Below are 25,401 nucleotides of genomic sequence, written 5' to 3'. Positions count from 1 at the left end.
TGTTCAATCTGTTCATTACTCCGGATGAAAGTGAACTCTCTATGTTCTTCTTTGTGAGATTTCTTCACCAAGTGATCACTTTATTTCCCACCCTGGCTAATTTGAAAGATAAAAGAAACAACTCTGAAGAGAGAGGTTCTTATGAAGCATCAGCATTTTGAAACACTCTTTTCTAGGTGACATTGCTAAATAGTACTTCATATTTCAAAGCTAGATATATAATGTTTTCACCACTGAAGCCCCAGCTGTTGCTTGCTTTCTCTTGATGCCTTAGTCACAGCAGGTTTGCTGCAGTCTGATCTGCAATCAAATCTAGTATTTCCTCCCTGCAGATTAACCATGACATGGTGGAGCTGGCCCATCCACAAATGAGGAGAGATTCTGGTTACTTTCATTTCCTGTTTCATTTTGTCTAAAAATGACTTTTATACACTCAATTTATCTCATATGTTTGAAAACCAGTAACCATTCATAAGGAACTGGATGGAGGTGGTGTGGAGGAAACAATGCAGAAGTATGACAGGGTCTTTCACAACTATTCTGGAAAGTAGCTCAGCTTCTTGCCTTTGGAAAAGAATAAAAGTTAGTGCTTTGAATCTGTACACGTCAGTAATCTTAGTTCATGTGGATGAAATAGGGAGTGAACATATGTGCACGTGTATGTGTGCACATGCATGTATGAGTGATCTTGAACATTCCAAATGATCTTAGCTAGGCTTGACAGCAAAAAGACAACAGGTACAATAACTGTAAGTGTGCAGTGAGAAGGTCATGAAGTGATTTGAAATGATGTGTATCATTCATATCTTCTCCCTCCCAGAACAACCACAACCACCATCTCATAGTCTTTTCTGCTTGAAAAGAAAATAAGGTGTCTGCTTGAGTTACTAAACTTTCTTTCAGGAAACATCTGCATTGTTAACGCATTGGCAAACATCTGGTTTAAAGTGGGTGGGTGAGAAACAGAAATTATGTGACTAAATTGAGCCTTTATACCCTGTTCCCCTTTTTAGTTCTGATTTAAATGTATTTGCCATTTCATTTCTGGAATGACAGGGAGACAATGCTAAACTCACAAAGCAGACATCCTTTTTTTTTTTTTTTTTAAATCTTGGACTTTCTGTTTTTTTTTTTTTTTTTTTTTTTTTGAGACGGAGTCTCGCTCTGTCGCCCAGGCTGGAGTGCAGTGGCGTGGTCTCGGCTCACTGCCAGCTCCACCTCCTGGGTTCACGCCATTCTCCTGCCTCAGCCTTCCGGGTGGCTGGGACTACAGGCGCCCGCCACCATGCCTGGCTAATTTTTTGTATTTTTAGAAGAGACGGGGTTTCACTGTGTTAGCCAGGATGGTTTCGATCTCCTGAATCTTGGACTTTTAAAAACAGAAGTTATCTTCTTAGCTAATATATTCTCCTGGGTTCTTGGATCCCCTACTCTAAGCACTGTTCTATGTCCCACAAACCCAAGGAAGATAATTGTCATAAAGTAGGATCTTTTGTTGTAACCATGTTATCCATGGAAAGTGAATAATGAATGAAAATACATAATGAATGAAAATACATGAGAACACAAAATGACAAAATTAGAGAGAATAGATATATGGATATTAAATACATTGAAGGCATAATAACAGTGCTTGCACTCAAGAGGGATTGTTCCAGGAAAGGTTCATAAAGAAGGTCAATATTACAGGGTTGTGAAGAATAGTAAAGATATGGATGAGTGAAGGAAGGGGTTATGGTGGGTAAGGGAAGCAGCCCTCATAGGGTGCAATTAAGTAGAAACAGAGGAGGTAAAAAGGAACATACAGTGTCCCATTTATGGGTTATAAGATCAGGTCCAGCAAATATTGTCTTTTTAAAAAGCAAAGGTAAAAGAAAGGGAAAACCTTGATTGTGATATTCTGCCACTCTTTGATACCATTCTCCACAATGCTTGTGCAATTATACCTACCACCCCATCCCCAGGTATATGTGTAATACTTTATATCCATTATGTTGAAAAATGGCAGGCATTCTCAAGAATCCTGGATAGATACACAGCTAGTCCCAGAAAATTCCAGTGCTGTTAAAACTGAGGACATCTACCTGATTCTGGCTTAAATTGTCACCAGTTTGATAATTGCAAAGTCTTTAAAGTTATCTGTCTCTAATGGCAGAGATTCGAACCTCAGTAGAGAAATCCATGAAATTACTACCAAATCACGACTGTGGTAACTAGGGAGTTTTAAGTTAGACTAAACTATTATAAGTGCTATCCAATAGAAATTTCTGCAGTAGTAGAGTGTTCTATCTCCACTTGCATTCTCCAATACAGTAGTTAGTAGCCACATGTGGTTGTTATGCACTTAAAATTTGGCAGGTGCAATTGAGGAATTGAATTTTTAATTTCACTTAATTGTAGTTAATTTAAATTTAAATAGCCACATGTGGCTAGTGGTTACCTATTGGACAGCACAACTTTATATAAGGACCATCCTGGCTTCCTGCCTGGGGAGGGGGGCCAAAGAGGTGGGTTATTCCTTCTCACAGATGGAATCTCTTAGGCTTCAGCTGTAGGCTAAGTTACAACCCAGATTTTGCTACAAATGTAGCTCTTGGTTGTTAAATGAAAAATGTGCATAGGTAATTCTACATATGTAGGTTGTTTGCAGACTACGCTTGGAGAAATGTCTGCAGAGCACCCGGGAAGGACTAGGTACAACAAGTCCATTATTTGGTGTTTTGAACCCCGGCTTCTGTAACAAGTTCATTTCCTTTGGGCCAGTGTTTTTCTTTTTCTGTTTTTTGAGATAGGGTCTTATTCTGTCACTCAGGCTGAAGTGCAGTGGTGTGATCACAATTCACTGCAGCCTTGATTTTCCAGGCTCAGGTGATTCTCCCACCTCAGCCTCCTGAATAGCTGGGAGCACAGGTGGGAGCCATCACACCTAGCTAATTTTTGTATTTTTTTAATAGAGGTGGGGTTTCGCCATGTTGCCCAGGCTGGTCTCAAACTCCTGGGCTTAAGCGATCCTCCCATCTCAGTCTCCCAAAGTGCTGGGATTACTAGCATGAGCCACTGCACCTGGCCTAGTTTTCAAACTACAATGTGCATCAAAATCACCTGCAGTGCTTGTTTGCACACAGATTGCTGGGCCCCACCCCCTAGATATTCTGATTTGGTAGGTCTAGTGTAGAGCAGGAGAATTTGCATTTCTACGTTTCCAGGTGATTCTGATGCTACCACGAGAACTATAGCTGTAGATCAAAACTCTCTCTCATGCCCTGTTTCTTGGAACCTAGTTCTTGCCTTAATCCTTCCTCTTTGAGTCCCTTTCTTTATCCCCTTTTAAATAATCCGATTTTTCTTGGCCTAAAGACTTTCCAACTCTCAGCAGTTTTTGCAAGGGCTGAAGCTGAAGTAGTGACCTGAACCTGAGTACCTGTGACCTTTCTTCCAGACCTTCATGTTGTTGACCAGTTGCCTGTCTGGAATCTTGCTATGCTATTTCCTTAATGCCAAATTCTTGACCTGTATAGTAGCTGGTTTTGGGCCTCTCTTTCACCAGCTGCTCATCTCTGGAGGCTTTCTCACATTGGTTAGTGCTGAAACTTGCCTAAATACTTCTCACATCCCAATAGGTCTGTCTAGTAAAATAGCCTCAGTCTCCCACTTGGCCTGTGTCTTGCCAGCTGAGCTCCAGTTTTGACACACCATCAGTATAAAGTACCTGCCAAGGGAATTGACCTGGTTTGGCATCTTCTCCACCAACAACCCGAGTGAAGTCATTAAATGATTGGGTGCTTTGAGTGATGTTATCCAAAATGGTTTCAGCTTCAGTAGAATTTACATAGTCCACATCAGGAAAAACAGTCTCAGCACGGGTGAGCTTAGAAGTTTGTGAAACAGAAACTCTTCCACATGGAAATGGCACTAGAAAAATAGAAGAAAAATTAGTAACCTGATATTTCTCATTGGCAAATGGAACATGTATTACAAAAATTGAGATTGAGGCCCATCCTTGTCACTTCTGAGAAGCAGGCCCATCAGTATTTAAAAAAATCTAATCAGTGAGTAGAGTCTCAAGCTAAAATGTTGATTGCATTATTTTCATGGACAGTTTTCAAATCCTTCATGAAAAGAACATTTGGCTCCGGAATTCATCATCTTTACGGAAATAGAATAGGTGTTCCAGAATCAAATTTGGTAAGACTTTTATAGAGTCTAATGACTTTGTGTTTAGTTTCTTTACTAAAAAGTCTTATTCCCATTTGCCATCCCTGAGTGGAAGTCTGATGATTGATGCTTTGTAACTTTAACTTTCCAATTTGGTAAATGGGACTTCTGCTGCTTATGATTAAGAAGGTTTCTTTTGCAGACTAAAAGGCCTTCTAGATTCCAAGGTGCATTTTACATATTTTCTGGGGAGAGATGATTGTGATTCAATTATTTGGGTTTCAAATATTAGCCAAAGAGATTGCTAATATAATTATCACAGCCATATTCACCAGGACCTGCCCACCATTTTTCCTTGTATTGGTTTATTTTCTGAAGAAAAATAATGTATTGATACACTGGGGACTACCAGAATGGGAATCTGTAGTCAAACAAAGTCACTTCACATTTCATTTTCATTTATCACTTTCCTTCAAGCCACATTCCTTGTAACAGATATTTCTATAGCAACCAGCTGTGACAAAGTATCATGAAGACAGCAAGTGGTTGAGAAAACAGGAAATTAGTTCAAAATACTTATGTATAAATGTACATAATCAACAATGGCTACAGAAAAGGACCTTTATCATTGAAAAGGCAGAAAAGCTTATTTTAAGTTTGGCCTACTTATTCTGCTAAAGCTAAGGCTATATTCAAATATAACACTTAATAGTTGGAGGTGGTTCTCAATTCTGTTTCTCTTTTATAGCATAGAAGAACTTGTAAGGGTTTAGCTACTATGCCATCTGTCTATACTGGAAGTTAGGTTTTTAAGGTTAAAATACACAGACACATACCCACACACATATTCATGCTCCTCTCAAGGTAGACTAGCTTTGAGACAGGGTATGTGAAGAACCAGGCAGAAGGACAAGTGGGCAGGCCCTGAAGCCTTAGAGATTCTTCATTTTAGTTGCAGGATATATATTCCTGGCTTCTGGTTTGTTGGGAACAGGCCTCCAAATCTGGCCATAAACTGGCCCCAAAACTGGCCATAAATAAATCTCTGCAGCACTGTGACATGCTCGTGATGGCCTTGATACCCACACTGGAAGGTTGTGGGTTTACCAGAATGAGGGCAAGGAACACCTGGCCCACCCAGGGCGGAAAACCGCTTAAAGGTGTTCTTAAACCACAAACAATAGCATAAGCAATTTGTGCCTTAAGGACATGTTCCTGCTGCAGATAACTAGCCAGGCCCATCCCTTTATTTCCCATAAGGAATATTTTTAGTAAATCTTATGACTGGCTTGCTGTCAATAAATATGTGGGTAAATCTCTGTTCGGGGCTCTCAGCTCTGAAGGCTGTGAGACCCCTGATATCCCACTCCATACTCTATATTTCTGTGTGTGTGTCTTTAATTCCTCTAGTGCCGCAGGATTAGGGTCTCCCTGACCAAGCTGGTCTCGGCACTGGTTCTTTCTTTAATTTCTTCTGCCTGGTATAGTGCTGAGATAGGTACTGAAACCAGTTACAGAGAAATGGTACACAATTTAATGTACCAATTAATAAGATATCAGGCTTTAGAAATGCAAAAGAAATTATATCTAGTTTACTTCAAAAAAGCCCTTCATTTATCAAATATAATTGACCCTGCAGAGCCTAAATTTTTCAAAAAATAAAAGTGTCTACTGCTTTCATCTTTAGATAAGAGCCATACGAACATGGAGTGGAGATGTTCTGAATACATTAATCAGCTGTTAAAATGGTGGCATGGTTGGTATGACTGGGAACCATTGTTTTGTTCACAGCCATATAGATTGTGCTGATCAACCTAGCAGAACTTAAAACAGTTCATTGTCGGAATCATTCTGACACCAAGTGTGTAAACTCAGCTTAAGACTCAACAATAAAAAATAACTTTCTCAGAGTAAACTAGCCAGCCCAGATAGAATCATGCTTCAAACTTACCGTCCATGTACTAGAAGCCTATCACTCAATTATTTGTGTGTATTTTATGATATAGTATTACTACATTGACTTGACTTGATGAATTACAAATACATATGCAGAAATCACACAAATTAATTGCTTTGTGATATAAATGTTAGAGAAAAAAATTGGACAAATTGGACACAGAAAAGAATTCAGGTTGTAGATGATTACATAGTTTATATTTAAAAGATGATGCAATCTAGAAAATTAATTGGTCTAATTCAAGCTACTGATATTTTCTATGATTTCGAAAGGAAGTAGATTCAAGTAGGAATTAAAATTATGTAGGTTTGTTAAAATGCTGAAGTTTCAGATACAGATTTTCTTTAAAAAATCTTATTCGGATTATGACCTGCTGGTTCACAGGACTTCTGGTTTTCTGCAAGTCGATATCCCTCAGTACAGGAGCAAACCACCTTGTTATCAGCACTATTTTTACAAAACTGCTTGCATCTGCCATTCTTAATGTTACATGTTACATCTAAAAGAAGCAAAATAGACAGTAACAGCATCATTTAACATGCATTTCTAAAAAGTACATGGAACTACTGACTTATGTATGGGTCAGATATACATTGGGGTCATTCATGTTGCCCCCAATATACGTTGGGGAGAGAAATTTTGGAGCCTTGAAATAAAAGTGGAAAGAAAGGTAAAATAAACTTCTCAATAAGGCATAAAAATGATGGTAGCACTATAACTGATTGGTTTAAAACTAAATGTTTGGATATTCTACTTTCACTAAATTATGAACTACAGGTTTAAAAAACCCTATTTATTAATGTATAACATATATTCAAAAAATACACAAAATTTTAGTGTAAATTTTCACAAAGTAAATGAGCCTGTTTAAACACTAAACTGACCAATACATAGCACATTATCAATACCCCAGAAGATGCCCCCTCCCAATCATTCCACCCTTTTTCCTTTTTATAGGTTACCATTACCTGGACTTCTAACACAGTAAATAGTTCTTGCCAGTTCTTGAATTATAAACAGAAGTTGACAATATGTACTCATCTGTGTCTTTCATTTAACATTTTGCCTGTGAGATTAATCCATGTTGTTTTGTACAGCAGTAGTTCATTTACATTGCTGTGTAGTATTCCATTGTATTACTATTACAGCTTTTATTTATTCATTCTACTGTTAATGGATATTTGGTTTGTTTCCAGTTTTTGGCTCTTATGTATAATAGCGTAATGAACATTCTTGTATATATCTTTTCGTGACATAAACATGCCTTTTTACTGGCTTATAATTATGAGTGTAATTACTGGATCACATGTTCAGATCTAGTAGATACTGCCAAGCAATTTTCTAAAATGATTGTACGAACTTAAATTCCCACCATCACTGTATGGGGTTCAGTTATTAGGTATCTGTATTGCAGATATCTTGTCTCACTCTGTGACTTGTCTTTTCAGTCGAAGTAGTGTCTTTTGCTGAACAGGAGTTCTTAGTTTTAATATAGTCCAGTTTATCAATCTTTTCCTTTATGGTGATCACTTTTTGTATTTTAAGAAATTTTTGCTTTCTGCAAGTTATGAATATAAAATGTTATTGTTTCATACTTCATGCCATATGAATATCTAATTGACCTATCACTTTTTATTGAAAACACCAACAATTTCCTTCTCTACTGCACTGACACCTCTATCATAAATCAAGCCTCTATATATGTACAGGTGTGCTTCTGAGCACTCTATTGTGTTTCACTGATCTATTTGTCTATCCTTGTGTCAGTACCACACTGTCTTAATAAATGTAACTCGATAATAAGTCTTGACATCTGGTAGTGTAAGTAGTACAAGTTTATTCTTCCTCAAAACTGTCTTGGCTATTCTTGGCTCTTTGCATTTCCATATGCATTTTATAATTAGCTTATGAATCCTGCTCGACCTCCCCCCACGAAAAAAAGCCTGCTGGGCACTTTGGTATTGCATTGAATCCATTAGTAAATATTTCATATATTTACTATATTGTATCCTTTAATTGATAAACATTGCCTATTCATTCATTTATTTATGTTTTCCTTAATTTTTCTCAATAACGTCTCATAATTTTTTATGTAGAGTTCTTGCACATCTTTCTCACATTTATTACTAAGCGTCTAATTTTTAATGCTGTTATAAAAATCATTTTTGAATTATTGCTGGCATATAGACATGCAATTGATATTTGTATGTTGACTCTGTATCCAGTAATCTTTCTATACTTATTTATTTATTTTAATTGTTTAGATGCTTTGGGTTTTCTATATGTACCATCATTTTTTCTGAAAGTTACAGTTTTACTTATTTTTTTTAGTGAACACAAAAAGCAACAGCAATTCCATAATCTCATGTAGATACTGCCTTTCTGCATTGAAGTGTAATTTCTATTGGTTAGTTATTCTGGAAATTGCTTGGCTTCCAGAGCTAGGCTGTTTAACAGGTTACCTATAAAAGTACAGTCTGGAAGTCTTTAGAAATTACAGTGTTAGGGTAAAATTCAGGGGGAGGAGCCAAGATGGCCGAATAGGAACAGCTCCACAGCTCCAGTCTACAGCTCCCAGCGCGAGCGACGCAGAAGACGGGTGATTTCTGCATTTCCATCTGAGGTACCGTGTTCATCTCACTAGGGAGTGCCAGACAGTGGGCGCAGGTCAGTGGGTGAGTGCACCGTGCGCCAGCCGAAGCAGGGGCGAGGCATTGCCTCACTCGGGAAGCGCAAGGGGTCAGGGAGTTCCCTTTCCAGGGGTGCCACTCCCACTCGAATACTGTGCTTTTCCGACGGGCTTAGGAAACGGTGCCCAAGGAGAGTATAGCCCGCACCTGGCTCAGAGGGTCCTACGCCCACGGAGTCTCGCTGATTGCTAGCACAGCAGTCTGAGATCAAACAGCAAGTCGGCAGCCAGGCTGGGGGAGGGGCGCCCGCCATTGCCCAGGCTAGCTTAGGTAAACAAAGCAGCCTGGAAGCTTGAACTGGGTGGAGCCCACCACAGCTCAAGGAGGCCTGCCTGCCTCTGTAGGCTCCACCTCTGGGGGCAGGGCACAGACAAACAAAAAGACAGCAGTAACCTCTGCAGACTTAAATGTCCCTGTCTGACAGCTTTGAGGAGAGCAGTGGTTCTCCCAGCACGCAACTGGAGATCTGAGAACGGGCTAACTGCCTCCTCAAGTGGGTCCCTGACCCCTGACCCCCGAGCAGCCTAACTGGGAGGCACCCCCCAGCAGGGGCAGACTGACACCTCACACGGCCGGCCAGGTACTCCAACAGACCTGCAGCTGAGGGTCCTGTCTGTTAGAAGGAAAACTAACAGAAAGGACACCCACACCAAAAACCCATCTGTACATCACCATCATCAAAGACCAAAAGTAGATAAAACCACAAAGATGGGGAAAAAACAGAGCAGAAAAACTGGAAACGCTAAAAAGCAGAGTACCTCTCCTCCTCCAAAGGAACGCAGTTCCTCACCAGCAACGGAACAAAGCTGGACGGAGAATGACTTTGACGAGCTGAGAGAAGAAGGCTTCAGACGATCAAATTACTCCGAGCTACAGGAGGATATTCAAACCAAAGGCAAAGAAGTTGAAAACTTTGAAAAAAATTGAGAAGAATGTATAACTAGAATAACCAATACAGAGAAGTGCTTAAAGGAGCTGATGGAGCTGAAAACCAAGGCTCGAGAACTACGTGAAGAATGCAGAAGCCTCAGGAGCCGATGCGATCAAATGGAAGAAAGGGTATCAGCCCTGGAAGATGAAATGAATGAAATGAAGCGAGAAGGGAAGTTTAGAGAAAAAAGAATAAAAAGAAACGAGCAAAGCCTCCAAGAAATGTGGGACTATGTGAAAAGACCAAATTTACGTCTGATTGGTGTACGTAGAATGGAACCAAGTTGGAAAACACTCTGCAGGATATTATCCAGGAGAACTTCCCCAATCTAGCAAGGCAGGCCAACATTCAGATTCAGGAAATACAGAGAACACCACAAAGATACTCCTCGAGAAGAGCAACTCCAAGACACATAATTGTCAGATTCACCAAAGTTGAAATGAAGGAAAAAATGTTAAGGGCAGCAAGAGGGAAAGGTCGGGTTACCATCAAAGGGAAGCCCATCAGACTAACAGCGGATCTCTCGGCAGAAACCCTACAAGCCAGAAGAGAGTGGGGGCCAATATTCAACATTCTTAAAGAAAAGAATTTTCAACCCAGAATTTCATATCCTGCCAAACTAAGCTTCATAAGTGAAGGAGAAATAAAATACTTTACAGACAAGCAAATGCTGAGAGATTTTGTCACCACCAGGCCTGCCCTAAAAGAGCTCCTGAAGAAAGCGCTAAACATGGAAAGGCACAACCGGTACCAGCCACTGCAAAATCATACCGAAATGTAAAGACCATCGAGACTAGGAAGAGACTGCATCAACTAACGAGCAAAATAACCAGCTAACATCATAATGACAGGATCAGATTCACACATAACAATATTAACTTTAAATGTAAATGGACTAAATGCTCCAATTAAAAGACACAGACTGGCAAATTGGATAAAGACTCAAGACCCATCAGTGTGCTGTATTCAGAAAACCCATCTCACGTGCAGAGACACACATAGGCTCAAAATAAAAGGATGGAGGAAGATCTACCAAGCAAATGGAAAACAAAAAGAGGCAGGGGTTGCAATCCCAGTCTCTGATAAAACAGACTTTAAACCAACAAAGATCAAAAGAGACAAAGAAGGCCATTACATAATGGTAAAGGGATTAATTCAACAAGAAGAGCTAACTATCCTAAATATATATGCACCCAATACAGGAGCACCCAGATTCATAAAGCAAGTCCTGAGTGACCTACAAAGAGACTTAGACTCCCACACATTAATAATGGGAGACTTTAACACCCCACTGTCAACATTAGACAGATCAACGAGACAGAAAGTCAACAAGGATACCAAGGAATTGAACTCAGCTCTGCACCAAGCAGACCTAATAGACATCTACAGAACTCTCCACCCCAAATCAACAGAATATACGTTTTTTTCAGCACCACACCACACCTATTCCAAAATTGACCATATACTTGGAAATAAAGCTCTCCTCAATAAATGTAAAAGAACAGAAATTATAACAAACTATCTCTCAGATCACAGTGCAATCAAGCTAGAACTCAGGATTAAGAATCTCACTCAAAACCGCTCAACTACATGGAAACTGAACAACCTGCTCCTGAATGACTACTGGGTACATAACGAAATGAAGGCAGAAATAAAGATGTTCTTTGAAACCAACGAGAACCAAGACACAACATACCAGAATCTCTGGGATGCATTCAAAGCAGTGTGTAGAGGGAAATTTATAGCACTAAATGCCCACAAGAGAAAGCAGGAAAGATCCAAAATTGACACCCTAATATCACAATTAAAAGAACTAGAAAAGCAAGAGCAAACACATTCAAAAGCTAGCAGAAGGCAAGAAATAACTAAAATCAGAGCAGAACTGAAGGAAATAGAGACACAAAAAACCCTTCAAAAAATAAATGAATCCAGGAGCTGGTTTTTTGAAAGGATCAACAAAATTGATAGACCGCTAGCAAGATTAATAAAGAGAAAAAGAGAGAAGAATCAAATAGATGCAATAAAAAATGTTAAAGGGGATATCACCACCAATCCCACAGAAATACAAACTACCATCAGAGAATATTACAAACACCTCTATGCAAATAAACTAGAAAATCTAGAAGAAATGGATAAATTCCTCAACACATACACCCTCCCAAGACTAAACCAGGAAGAAGTTGAATCTCTGAATAGACCAATAACAGGAGCTGAAATTGTGGCAATAATCAATAGCTTACCAACCAATAAAAGTCCAGGACCAGATGGGTTCACAGCCGAATTCTACCAGAGGTACAAGGAGGAGCTGGTACCATTCCTTCTGAAACTATTCCAATCAATAGAAAAAGAGGGAATCCTCCCTAACTCATTTTATGAGGCCAGCATCATCCTGATACCAAAGCCGGGCAGAGACACAACCAAAAAAGAGAATTTTAGACCAATATCCTTGATGAACATTGATGCAAAAATCCTCAATAAAATACTGGCAAACAGAATCCAGCAGCACGTCAAAAAGCTTATCCACCATGATCAAGTGGGCTTCATTCCTGGGATGCAAGGCTGGTTCAATATACGCAAATCAATAAATGTAATCCAGCATATAAACAGAACCAAAGACAAAAACCACATGATTATCTCAATAGATGCAGAAAAGGCCTTTGACAAAATTCAACAACCCTTCATGCTAAAAACTCTCAATAAATTAGGTATTGATGGGATGTATCTCAAAATAATAAGAGCTATTTATGACAAACCCACAGCCAATATCATACTGAATGGGCAAAAACTGGAAGCATTCCCTTTGAAAACTGGCACAAGACAGGGATGCCCTCTCTCACCACTTCTATTCAAGATGGTGTTGGAAGTTCTGGCCAGGGCAATTAGGCAAGAGAAGGAAATCAAGGGTATTCAATTAGGAAAAGAGGAAGTCAAATTGTCCCTGTTTGCAGATGACATGATAGTATATCTAGAAAACCCCATTGTCTCAGCCCAAAATCTCCTTAAGCTGATAAGCAACTTCAGCAAAGTCTCAGGATACAAAATCAATGTACAAAAATCACAAGCATTCTTATACATCAATAACAGACAAACAGAGAGCCAAATCATGAGTGAACTCCCATTCACAATTGCTTCAAAGAGAATAAAATACCTAGGAATCCAACTTACAAGGGATGTGAAGGACCTCTTCAAGGAGAACTACAAACCACTGCTCAAGGAAATAAAAGAGGATACAAACAAATGGAAGAACATTCCATGCTCATGGGTAGGAAGAATCAATATCATGAAAATGGCCATCCTTCCCAAGGTAATTTACAGATTCAATGCCATCCCCGTCAAGTTACCAATGACTTTCTTCAGAGAATTGGAAAAAACTACTTTAAAGTTCATATGGAACCAAAAAAGAGCCCACATCGCCAAGTCAATCCTAAGCCAAAAGAACAAAGCTGGAGGCATCACACTACCTGACTTCAAACTATACTACAAGGCTACAGTAACCAAAACAGCATGGTACTGGTACCAAAACAGAGATATAGATCAATGGAACAGAACAGAGCCCTCAGAAATAATGCCACATATCTACAACTATCTGATCTTTGACAAACCTGAGAAAAATAAGCAATGGGGAAAGGATTCCCTATTTAATAAATGGTGCTGGGAAAACTGGCTAGCCATATGCAGAAAGCTGAAACTGGATCCCTTCCTTACACCTTATACAAAAATCAATTCAAGATGGATTAAAGACTTAAATGTTAGACCTAAAACCATAAAAACCCTAGAAGAAAACCTAGGCATTACCATTCAGGACATAGGCATGGGGAAGGACTTCATGTCTAAAACACCAAAAGCAATGGCAACAAAAGCCAAAATTGACAAATGGGATCTAATTAAACTAAAGAGCTTCTGCACAGCAAAGGAAACTACCATCAGAGTGAACAGGCAACCTACAAAATGGGAGAAAATTTTCACAACCTACTCATCTGACAAAGGGCTGATATCCAGAATCTACAATGAACTCCAACAAATTTACAAGAAAAAAACAAACAACCCCATCAAAAAGTGGGCGAAGGACATGAACAGACACTTCTCAAAAGAAGACATTTATGCAGCCAAAAAACACACGAAAAAATGCTCACCATCACTGGCCATCAGAGAAATGCAAATCAAAACCACAATGAGATACCATCTCACACCAGTTAGAATGGCAATCATTAAAAAGTCAGGAAACAACAGGTGCTAGAGAGGATGTGGAGAAATAGGAACACTTTTACACTGTTGGTGGGACTGTAAACTAGTTCAACCCTTGTGGAAGTCAGTGTGGCGATTCCTCAGGGATCTAGAACTAGAAATACCATTTGACCCAGCCATCCCATTACTGGGTATATACCCAAAGGACTATAAATCATGCTGCTATAAAGACACATGCACACGTATGTTTATTGCAGCATTATTCACAATAGCAAAGACTTGGAACCAAGCCAAATGTCCAACAATGATAGACTGGATTAAGAAAATGTGGCACATATACACCATGGAATACTATGCAGCCATAAAAAATGTTGAGTTCATGTCCTTTGTAGGGACATGGATGAAATTGGAAATCATCATTCTCAGTAAACTATCGCAAGAACAAAAAACCAAACACCGCATATTCTCACTCATAGGTGGGAATTGAACAATGAGAACACATGGACACAGGAAGGGGAACATCACACTTCAGGGACTGTTGTGGGGTGGGGGGAGCAGGGAGGGATAGCATTGGGAGATGTACCTAATGCTAGATGATGAGTTGGTGGGTGCAGCGCACCAGCATGGCACATGTATACATATGTAACTTACCTACACGTTGCGCACATGTACCATAGAGCCTAAAGTATAATAATAATAATAATAATAATAATAAAAAGAAAAAAAAATTGTAAAATTCAACATTTTATGCCATTCCTTGAGACTAGACTTCACTATACAGTCTACCTAAGTCATCTGCCTTATTGGTCATTTTCAGGACCCATAATGCCACCTACCTAATGAGAACATTCATTGAAAATACTTTGTGACCTTTTGTTTAAGTATCATATTGGATAATCTCCTTACAATAATTAATACCCAGAGCCTATAAAATAAAAGATTGGCCAATCAGAATATAAAAAAATTAATTCTATATGACAAAACACTATAAAAATTAAAATTAGGAGACAAAAGGAAAATGCTGTTTGTACAAAATATGTCCTAGAAAAGACTACATTTCATAAGATATTGATTGGAATATTTGCTAATCAATAAAGGTGAAAAAACCCCAGAAAAAAATGCAGAGGGATATTAACAGGCAATTTACAAGAGAGAAAGTTCAAATGGCTTATTAAATATATAGAAAAAAGTTTTCAATTTACTAAGTAGTAAAGAAAAGTAAACTAATACAACAGGGAAATGCCATTTTTTCCTCAAACAGGTAAGGAAAGTGTTGTCAAAGCATGGAGAAACTCAGTCTCATACCAAGTTGATGAGACAGAATAGTGCCAAACAACATCGATCTGTCAAAATTTTAAAGACACATCAGTCTTCCATCACTGATCCAGCAACTCTGTCTCTAGAAATTTTGTGCACAAATATACCAAAGTATTTTATAGGGTTTATTGCAGTTTATTTGTAATCACAAAAATCTAGAGAAAAAAAGTAAGAACTATCAGTAGGGATCTGGCTAAGTAAATTACTATATATCCATTTAATGGAATACTATGCTGTCATTAATAAGAATTAGGCCAACCTAAATAAGCCAATATTGTAAATTGTCAAATATAGATTGTTAAGTGCAAAAATAAAATCAAAGTTATCAATAAAAAAAAAAAGAAATTACAGTGTTAGAATAGCAGACATGGAATCAATCTAAATGCCCATCAATGACAGACTGGATAAAGAAAATGTGGTTCGTATATACCATGGAATATTATGCAGCCATAGAAAAGAACGAGATTATGTCTTTTGTGGGAATATGAATGGAGCTGGAGGCTATCATCCTTAGCAAACTAGCGTAAGAACAAAAATCAAATACTGCATGTTCTCACTGGTAAGTGGGAGCTAAGTGATAAGAACTTATAAACACAAAGACGGAAACAACAGATACTGGGGTCTACTTGAGGGGGGAGGGGGGAGGGTGGGATGAGGCAGAGGAGCAGAAAAGATCACTATTTGGTACTGAGCTTGATGTCTGCATCATGTAATAATATGTACAACAAACCCCTGTGACACATGTTTATCTATGTAACAAACCTTCACATGTACCCCTAAACCTAAAATAAAACATTTAAAAAAAAAAGAAATCATAGTGCTAGGAAGTCCATTAGAGCCAAAAAGCAACTTGAAGCTGGCTGAGGTGGTTACATATCAAACATAAGAGAATGAAATAGGGTCCTGTAAGGTAACTGAAGACCAAAGACCAATATGTCATTAGTGCTAAGCATTCCAGTGGCCCACATTTTCTTTACTCTCCTATGCAATTCCCCTTATTAATAAAAAAACTCTTGTCTTTTGAAATGATTTTCCTCTTGGATTCTATTTTGTCTGACATTAAGATTGCTTTGCTAGTTTCTTTTTGTTAGTTTTTACCTGATAGTTCTTTTCACATCCCTTCATTTTAGCCTCCCAGTGTAATTTTATTTTACGTATCACTTTTGTTAACAGTATACAATTAAATTTTTAACTCCAAGCTGAAAGTTGTCATTATTAATAGATTAGTTTAACCCCAATTCACAATAATTGTGTTTCCTGATATATTTGGTTTATTCCTGCCATCTTGTTTTGTGTTTTCTAATTACTGTGCTTTCCCTTTGTTTCTCCTATGCAATACCAATAACAAGAAGTAGCATGTTTCAGGACTTGTTAGCTTAGACCTGCTGAATTAAGAAAAACAGGCTCTGCTCTTGAGCCTATTTCTGTTTCTAGAGCAGCACAGGAACATAAACAATGTAAGACACCTTTCCCCTTATGTACATGTTTGACAACAGTAAAACTTTCAATAGAAATCCTCAGTGGTCAGTGCAATCATAACATGGAAAGTTTGAAAATGAGTGACTGTATTAGATACCTCCTATGCACCACCTTCATTCTTCTCAGCTTCACCTGTGTCTTTTTCCAGCATGGTGGTGATTAGCTCTGGGCGGATGTCAACCAGCCTCCTATGGGTGTATCCTTGAATTGCCTTGGCTCATAGCTGCACTATGTGTCTTTTGCCTTGAAGCTTCCCTGTTAATGCTGAGGCATGGATGCCATATGACCCTCTGGGTACCCAAGCATATCCAACTAGGAAATGTGAGGGAGTTAATTCCCCATAAGTCGAACTTCTAACCAGTGAGAGACAGATACTGACAAATTCTTTCACCTCTTCTTCCCACTCAGGTGGACTAACCTGAGGCCAATTTGACTTATTGGAGACAGTCCCAAGAAGTTAAGCAATCAGTTGCTGTTAGAAACGAGTAGTTTGATAACTCATCCTCTTATTGGCTTTCTTTTCCTTTCTGCCTCACTCTTCAGTGCCTTTTTCTTGCCCCCTGGGATTACACATGTTAATAAATAAGCTTGTGACTTTTTTCTGGGGGAACACAGGCTAACAGAGTGACTGTATGGTTTTGGAGAATATGAATTTTTGAGTGACGAATCTAAACTTTTAAACTCTATTTTACATATGCTAGCATAGCCAAATGTAATAATTAGCTCTTAGTCCTTACTGATACTTCAGGAAATAAAGGGAGGCAAATCAACTGTTGCCAGGCGGACAAAGGAACCAGCTTGAGCTTTAACCTTTGCTACCAATAATGCACTAAGGCCATGATCCAAAAAGATGGCACTTGGTCCTATTAATTAATTAATTAATTTAAAGGCCTTTCTCCTCACTAACAGTGGTAATATCCCTGGATCTTTTTTTGTTACTAGCTATCATTTTGTTGCTACGAAGCAATGCTAAAGTGTTCAGCCAAATCAAACATTACCTGTAGAAAGTGTTCCGTCAATATGAGATTGTGATAAGTTACGAAAGGTGCAGCTTGGTTTGTCCAGGGCATGCACAATGGGAATGAATAAACTCTGTGTTTTCTCAATTGTGATTCTGTGTCATTGGCTAAGAAGTAACCAAACCTCTGTATCATTCTCCACATTTGTCATTGCCCTTTAGGGCCCAGTATGTTGTTGCTGCTGCTGTTGATCTTTGGCTTGTGGTGCGCAGGAGGTGGGAAATATTGCTTCCTAATCAGCAATCTTTTGCCCTCAGCTAAAAGGCTGAAGATTCCAGAAATAAAATGATGGCACAAGGAATTCCAGGGGAGAGTTCCATAGAGCAGAGCTAAGGAACAGTTAGAATGGGACTCATTTATCAACTACTGAGCATTTATATGTTAGGTACTGTGGTGGATATCGGCTCTCTCTTGTCCTGAAGGGGGTCTCAGTGCCTAGAATATCTGTTGAAGAACATCTCAAAGCATCTGTTTCTCTCCCTCCATGTTAACACAAACACTTTCTAATTCCCTTCATGCCTACTACAAATGTTAGCATGTTCTGCTTTATTTTATTCTGCCTTTATATTTCCTGATATATCCACTTGTGTGACAACCAAAGCTTGGACAAAAGATGTTTTATTTAACAAGTTTACCACAAAATATGCTGTGCTTCAGCTAAACTCAACTTATTTCCTTTTTTTACTCCTCAGAAATATGTAGTAAATAAGACAGTAGTGTCTGTGACATGCTGGAAAAATTGAAAAAGGTGTTTATATGCTTGTGATTTTATTTCTTTCCATTCTACTTTACTGTGGGAAAATGCCTCTGTTACTCTTTAGAAGAGACAGGAATGACCAAATTCTAACAGACCTTCATTTATCTGAGAGATATTTGGATTTGATGTACAGCTAGGGACATCATACAGAGGTCTTTATTCTAACCAAAGGGACCCAATAGCCAATTAATATTCTTTAACTAGAATGCATGCCCTGAATGTTTACACCTCTCTCTCACAGTGAAGGGCCTGATGAACAAGGGAAAAAGATAACAAAAAACTCTTATTGATGAAAATCTCCTTTCTTTTTTTCAAGACCTTATAAGACAAAAGACTTGGGGCCGAGATGCCCCATAAACTGTGCTATCTAGTGGCTGTTGAAATTAGTCTTTAATTTGAAGCAACAAACTTAAATGGTAATTTGTTTATGCTTTTGCTGTAGCTTTCCTCTATTGTCTGAGATAAAGAGCAATTTGTGGGAATTCTCATTTTGTTTGTGAGCTAACTGGGCTGAAAATATTTTTCTAAACCTTGATCAGATTGGTGGGTCAGATCAATATACCGTAGAGGCCAGGAGTGGTGGTGGCTGCAGTACAACTGCACAGCCCTGACCAAACCAAAATGTGGGAACATGAGAGTATCCAAGTTGTGTCAGTTGTAGACTTAGCATTTTTGCTGTGTGGAACATAGCCACACATGTAGTAAACTCTGTTGTAGAAGTTTTGTGCTTATATTTACATTCCTCAGGGCTATTCCCTTCCTCCTTTTAAAGCATCTTATTTTTAAACTAGGTAAAGATATTTATGTTTTCAATTATAGTTTACAACAATGTGCCCTTCGGTTGTAACTGAGACTAATTGAGTTACTCATTCCCTCAGCTCCAACGGCTATATTATTTAAGCTGATAATGAGTAACTACTCCAAGGATTTCTAGAGGTTTCCATAATAGCAAGATCAATTTTATCCAGGTAATTCTGAATTTCAAATTATAACCTTTCAGATGAAAGTAGCACTTCAGAGATATTGAATCAATTAACACACTCTCAAGAAAGGTAACCCAGGCATTAGTTTGTCCCCACAATGGAAACCTAAGGGAATGGGCGTCCAAGTCAGGTGTGCAAGTTCATTCACTCTTTTCTTTCTTTTCAAATGTCTTTGCCCTGTCACCTTTTCCTTTTTTTACCTTCTAAGAAATTTTCGAGCCTAAAGGAAGACGGTCAATGAATTTCTTTTTAGCAGTGAAAGGATTTCTGAACAACATTACAGGTGACTTTTTTCCTTTCTCAACAGGACAAGTGCAGCTGCTACATTTCATTTCATTTCATGCCTTTTTCATTTGTCAGGTGGATTGCTATAATGCCTTAATAGAGTCCTGCTAATTTTCTACTCTTTATCCTTAGTCATGTAGCCTGTGGTGTTAAATTCTTCCTTAGGATTGCATCTCTATTTTTCTGGAGTGTCAGAGTAGAAAGTGAATTCCTCATTAGCACTGTGTGCATTTCTCAATCACAGTACCAGTAATATTGCATCTGGAGGTAATAAACAAGTAGGTAAAGGACACTGGGGTTTACTGCTCCAATTACTGAAACCTTGGAAAAAGAAATAATCTAGGCTTTGAGAAGAAAAGGTACACAAGGATCCTAAGTTTGCTATGTAACATTTTTGATGTAATCAATATAGTCAAATTCAGGAATGAGCTTTGAATTTTGTCAACAAATTTAGCATATGAAGTGGTTTGTACATGTGGAGAATTCCCATTATATGGGATAATTGGCCAGTCATACTCCAGTTCTGTACTTAATTGACTTTCACTACCTATGTTGATAGCAATTTAGTCATGATTTCAATTTTCTGGGTTCAGTTTTCTCCGAGTTTTGAATATAGTAGTTAGAAGCATGGGTTTTGGTCACACTGAAATTTAAGTCCTGTCTAAACCATTTATGCCTCTGTAATTTTTGGCTGTTGGAGTTGCAGTTTTCTCATCTGCATAGAATGGACATAATGATAGTACTAACCACATATGGTTGTATTAAAGATTAATAAGTGAGTGGAACATCATTATTACTTAATATTAGTTACCAAATATTGTTATTGATTTTAATGTAGCTTCTTGAACTCATATCCTGAAAACTATAACTACAAATGAAATGTTTATAAGCGTCAAAAGTAAGTTTTTAAGAAAAATTACAATACACCAATATTGCATTTTCCAGTTTCAACTTGTTTCAGAGGGAAACTTTGAACCATGAGTATTCAAAAAATAGTTACTTACCTAATTCACAGTTCTTTCCTTCAAATCCAAATGGACACCAACATTCATAGGAATTAATGTCATCCTTGCAACTGCCGCCATTTAAACATGGGTTGGACTCACACTGATCTCCATCTTTGAGATAGGTTAAGAAATTGAATTGGCACATAAACTGCTTAGAATGCCCAGTCCTCCCCTGTAGATACTCATTGGGATGGGAGTCTGATTTTAGGGTTGGAGCAAAACTGCTGACCTGGAAGCCAGCTGCCTATAGGCATATGATGCTCCTGTCTTCCTGAGTTTCTAAAAGCCACCCAAACAAAGATCCTTAGGCTGACACCGTCCTAGAAAAGTGCCCTGAGGAAGGCATGTACATAGTTTATGCAATCCAAGGGAAGAGGGAGAAGGACGTTTTTGTGTAGAAATGTACTCTATCAGCACAGGGTGAGAAGGATTTTCAATCCTTCCTTATAGAATGATGGCAGAGTTAATTCCAAGTCAAATTTAATTGCTTCAACAAATATTATCTCTATGTCACACAAGGCTCTATTGCAGGTCTTGTAGAGCAAACTGAGCTAGATAATATATGGCGTTTCCACTTTAGGAACTGACGGCCTAGGCAGGGAGCAAATGAATCTGCTTTCTTGTATTGTCACTTAACTTTGATGTATCATATGCAGTAATGGTTCAAGACAATAGAAAACATGTCAGAAGCATCTGTTACTATGTTTTAAAAATTCGGTTTCAAATGGTCTAGGTAATGTGAGAGACAGCATTCGATATATCATACAGAATTTAAAAAGATTCTACAGTGTGCTTTATTTATGTATGCATTGGTTATGTTTCCATTCTGCCTTTCTTGAAGTTTCTGCATTTACCGTGTACTTGAAAGCCTTTGAAGACACTGATGGTAAGAAAACAGGAGGAAGGAATAGGTGAAAGGAGAAAAGTCAGAATGAGAAGGGAATCTTTAAGTCTGGTTTCTTAGTGCTCTGCCTTAATCCATACTTCTAAAGGAGCTTTGGGAGAGAAGGATGAATAGAACCAGAAGGGAGATGGTAGGCACTTTGAACTAGAAAAATACCCCTGAAGAAAAAAATGGGAGCTTGATCTGTAAGACTCAATATATGAGAAACAAAGGAGTAAGAGATAAAGATAACAATAAGAATCAAAGAATGAGGGAAAAGGGGGAAACTGAGAAATTTCTAATTATCAGTCATATTTTAAAGCAAATCTCCTTGACATCTGGTATGTAGATTCCTGCCTGTTCTCCCTCTTCTCTGTCAGAAGCGTGTATCCAGGTTCCGTTGACTAAGAGACTAATATCCCTTTATCATAAATAGTCCCTCCCTGGAAAATTTGCTTATTTAAAAATTAGACCTTGTCCCCTCTGCTCCTAGATCTGATATGCTTTTGCACAGATACTCTAATTTGTTCCAATTCTATGAAAACAAAATCTGTTATCTCTGGTTTATTATTATTGATGTTCAGAACTGGTCTAGAAATGAGCTGCATTTGCCCTTTATATTATAGACCAACAAATGTGAATTATTCAGGACGTTTTACTGAAAGGGTCTGGGCTTTCAGCCAGCTACACAGGAACTCATTTGCTGAGACATGTCGTTAAAACGAGTGTCATTTTATCCCACATTTGGTTCTTCTTTGGTTTCTTGGCTGTGTGTACTTTGGGTTCAGGCAAAGCCATAGACAGTTGGGGTCAAATACAACAAGAGACAAGACCTTACCAAGTGAGAGATTCCTGTTTAAGACTACCAGGTTCCTGTTTAATGAATAACTGCATTTAGATTTGAAGGCCATGAGGTGTAATAGTGAAAGCAAGGGGTTGAGCAGCAGAGAATTTGGCTTCTCTTCTGGGCTTCATGACTCCCTAACTGGGAGACCTTTGGCAGTTCTTTTAACTTCCCTAAGCTTCAGTTTACTCTCCTGTAAAATGGAGTTAATATTGCTTTGGTCACAAGGATGATGTGAGGGTTAAATGTGATAGGCCTTTTGTAAACTGGAAAGTCTTGACCGATGCTAGTAATGTGGTTGGACAATCATTCTTCTTCAACCAGGCTCTTTATGTGATGAGTTGATGGTACAGAATAGCACAGCAGTGAGAAGCTTGGGTTTTTACTATGTGCAAGAAGAAACATAGGCTAATTTTGTAGTGGTTAGGAATCTCATCTGCAAGTGAAAAGAGGCAGGGAGTTTGTTTCTTTTTTGTTCTTGTTTTTGTTGTTTTATTTTTTGGTTGACGAAGCAGTAGTAACAGAGTAATGCCCTCCATATTTTCCAGATAGCTATACCTGTGGTATAGCAAACAGTGTACCTATGTGACCCAAAAGGCAAGGGCCCAACTTTAAAATATGATCCTGGGGGTGGGGAGTGAGCAATGAAGGGATTGTAGGAGTTTAATAATCGGGAATTTTTTGGTGGGGAAAATAGGCATGGATTTACTTTTAGAAATAAATCATGTGATTCAAAGTTCTCAATTCTGCAGGAATGGAGATTACAAAGACCTATTTGGACTAACTTTAGGGGGCACCTCAGTAGAAGTTGGTATGGTAGTATTCATTTCTAAGATCAAGGAAAGGTAGATAAAACAATATAACAGAGTCAACTCTTTTTCTCTCATGATTTAAAAACAAAAGTGGAGGAGTTATGAGTTATGACAGTAAAAGAGTGCCCAGTAGTGTCTCCAGAACATAAACTGTAGAAAATAGAATTGGATTTCCAACTGATGGAAGTTGGTGAATTTGTTGTCTGGATTAATTTCTTTTTATTTATGCAGATAGTCTTAGGTAAGTCAATCTTTGAAACTTACCCTCCCTCAAAATCCTACTGCTGAATTTTAAGTTATTGTAGCTTTAAAGTTAGTTGTCATTAAAGTTTTGAGTTTTCCTTCTTTTGGTCAATTCATTTGATAAATATTTACTGAATACCTCTTTTCCAGATACTGTTCTAGGTGCTAGGAATATATCAGTAAACAAAACAATTGAATATCCCTGCCAACATGAAACTTGCATTTTAGTGGAGTAGGAAAAAATAAATGATAAATAGTATGAGTAAGAAATTATATGATACATTAGATGGTGAAAAGCTCTGTTAAAAAGTAGAGTGGGGTTCTGTACAGGTGTCTAGAGTGGTAAGGCTACTGGGGCAGGTTGAAATATTAATAGATGGTGAAGGTAGGCCTCATTAAGATGGTAACATTTGGGCAAAGACCTGAAGGAGGTGAGGGAGCCAGCCCACAGGAAGTTGGGAACAGCCAAATAAGAGAAACAGCCAGATAAATCCTCTAAAGTGGGAGCATTCCTAGAGTGTGCAAGAAGTGACAGGAAGGCCAGGGTGGCTGGAGCCCAGTGTGCGAGGAGAGAAGTAGCAGAGGAGGCAAGAAGGGTAATGGGGAGGGTGGGGAAGAATAATCATGGAAGGGCTTGTGGGCCATGATAATGAGGAGGACTTTGAAGCTATAAACATTTAAGTCAGTCAGCATTCTCTGATTTTACTGAGGAATGCAAACTTTCATTAGGTCCTAAGACACAATCATTTCAGTTTCTTCCTTCCACCTTCCTGGGGTGGATCAATGTTCTTTGTGAAGCCCTAGGGAGGATTAAACTTATTTACCAGCAATAGTTCCCACACTGGCATAACCCTGTAGTATATCACCATTCAATATGGGTTAGAGGGTTGGACTGATCTTTCTGAGTCCTTTTGACAAAGTTTAATATATTATCTATTTATGCAGAGAAAAAACCCACATAATTCTCAAATGTTTCATATATTAGCTAGAGGATGAAATGAATTGCTTACCAACATACTGCTTCCAAAATTCAGTCTATAAAGAATAAAAGAAGACAAATTAATGGTAATATTTAAAGTGTTTTGGTATTGATTTTATAATGTTATCTTTTTATAACATTTTAAATGTTATCTTTTATAACATTTAAAATACATAAATATATATGGATGCTTTAAAATTTTAAAGAGAAGTGTCTTTTTAAAGATTTTCTATTCTATGCTCTGCATCTGAAGGGTATTATATGGAAATACTCACTGTTCTTTCAGTGTTTTCAAAAACTTCTCGTGCTTCTTCAAAACTACACTTTTCTTCCATACATTCTCTCTCAAGGTTCCCTTGAACAAACTCTTCCAATTTACCTGAATTATACCTCTTTGGCCGATTCAGAATTTTGTTGGCATTTTCATGATCAAGAAACACTGAAATGTAAAAGAATAATTCTTTAGTTTTAGCAAAAAAGAAAACATCATGAAAATTTTACATCTCTTAAGAAAGTCTTTGTTTTTAATCCAAATAATCCGAAAGCCAATTTCTCTTTAGGGCATGGAGACAAAATCTGTGATGTTCCCACAGTATTGTATATACATGGAGATTTAGGAATTAAAATTCAATTTTACTTTTAGTCAGGAGAGTTCTAGTAATAAAAGGTCAGATTTCTAATCATATTTGAATTTACTTTGGATGAAAAAGAAAGTTCTCAAATGAGCAGTTAACTTCACACTTTGTCATCACTTGAAAATAGCTCATTGTGGATCCTTGCAAGGTGATCCATCACCCTGGCTGGGCTGTTTTCAGAATATGGTTGCCCAAATGACTTTGAACAAATGTCTCCTGAAGAACAGAAGCCTATTTATG

General features: G+C 38.1%; 1 protein-coding gene across 2 annotated transcripts in view; it reads right to left on the bottom strand.

Moving 5' to 3' along the window:
- The window catches only part of F9 (coagulation factor IX), a 39,749-nt gene that overhangs the window by 8,516 nt on the left and 5,832 nt on the right, over positions 1–25,401 (bottom strand). Inside the window, exons 2-6 of one of the 2 annotated variants that reach the window (XM_002832184.3) lie at positions 24,802–24,965; positions 24,558–24,582; positions 20,763–20,876; positions 6,483–6,611; positions 3,710–3,912 (exon numbers count right to left, since the gene is read on the bottom strand). In XM_002832184.3, coding sequence (XP_002832230.2) covers positions 3,710–3,912; positions 6,483–6,611; positions 20,763–20,876; positions 24,558–24,582; positions 24,802–24,965 — 635 coding nt within the window. The remainder of the gene's footprint in view (positions 1–3,709; positions 3,913–6,482; positions 6,612–20,762; positions 20,877–24,557; positions 24,583–24,801; positions 24,966–25,401) is intronic. The other variant, XM_009235323.3, reaches the window with a different exon arrangement.

The sequence above is a fragment of the Pongo abelii genome, chromosome X, assembly GCF_028885655.2.
Source record: "Pongo abelii isolate AG06213 chromosome X, NHGRI_mPonAbe1-v2.0_pri, whole genome shotgun sequence".
Classification (NCBI taxonomy): Eukaryota; Metazoa; Chordata; class Mammalia; order Primates; family Hominidae; genus Pongo; species Pongo abelii.
Note: the sequence above shows the minus strand (reverse complement) of the source record. Positions and strands in the feature narration are given on the sequence as shown.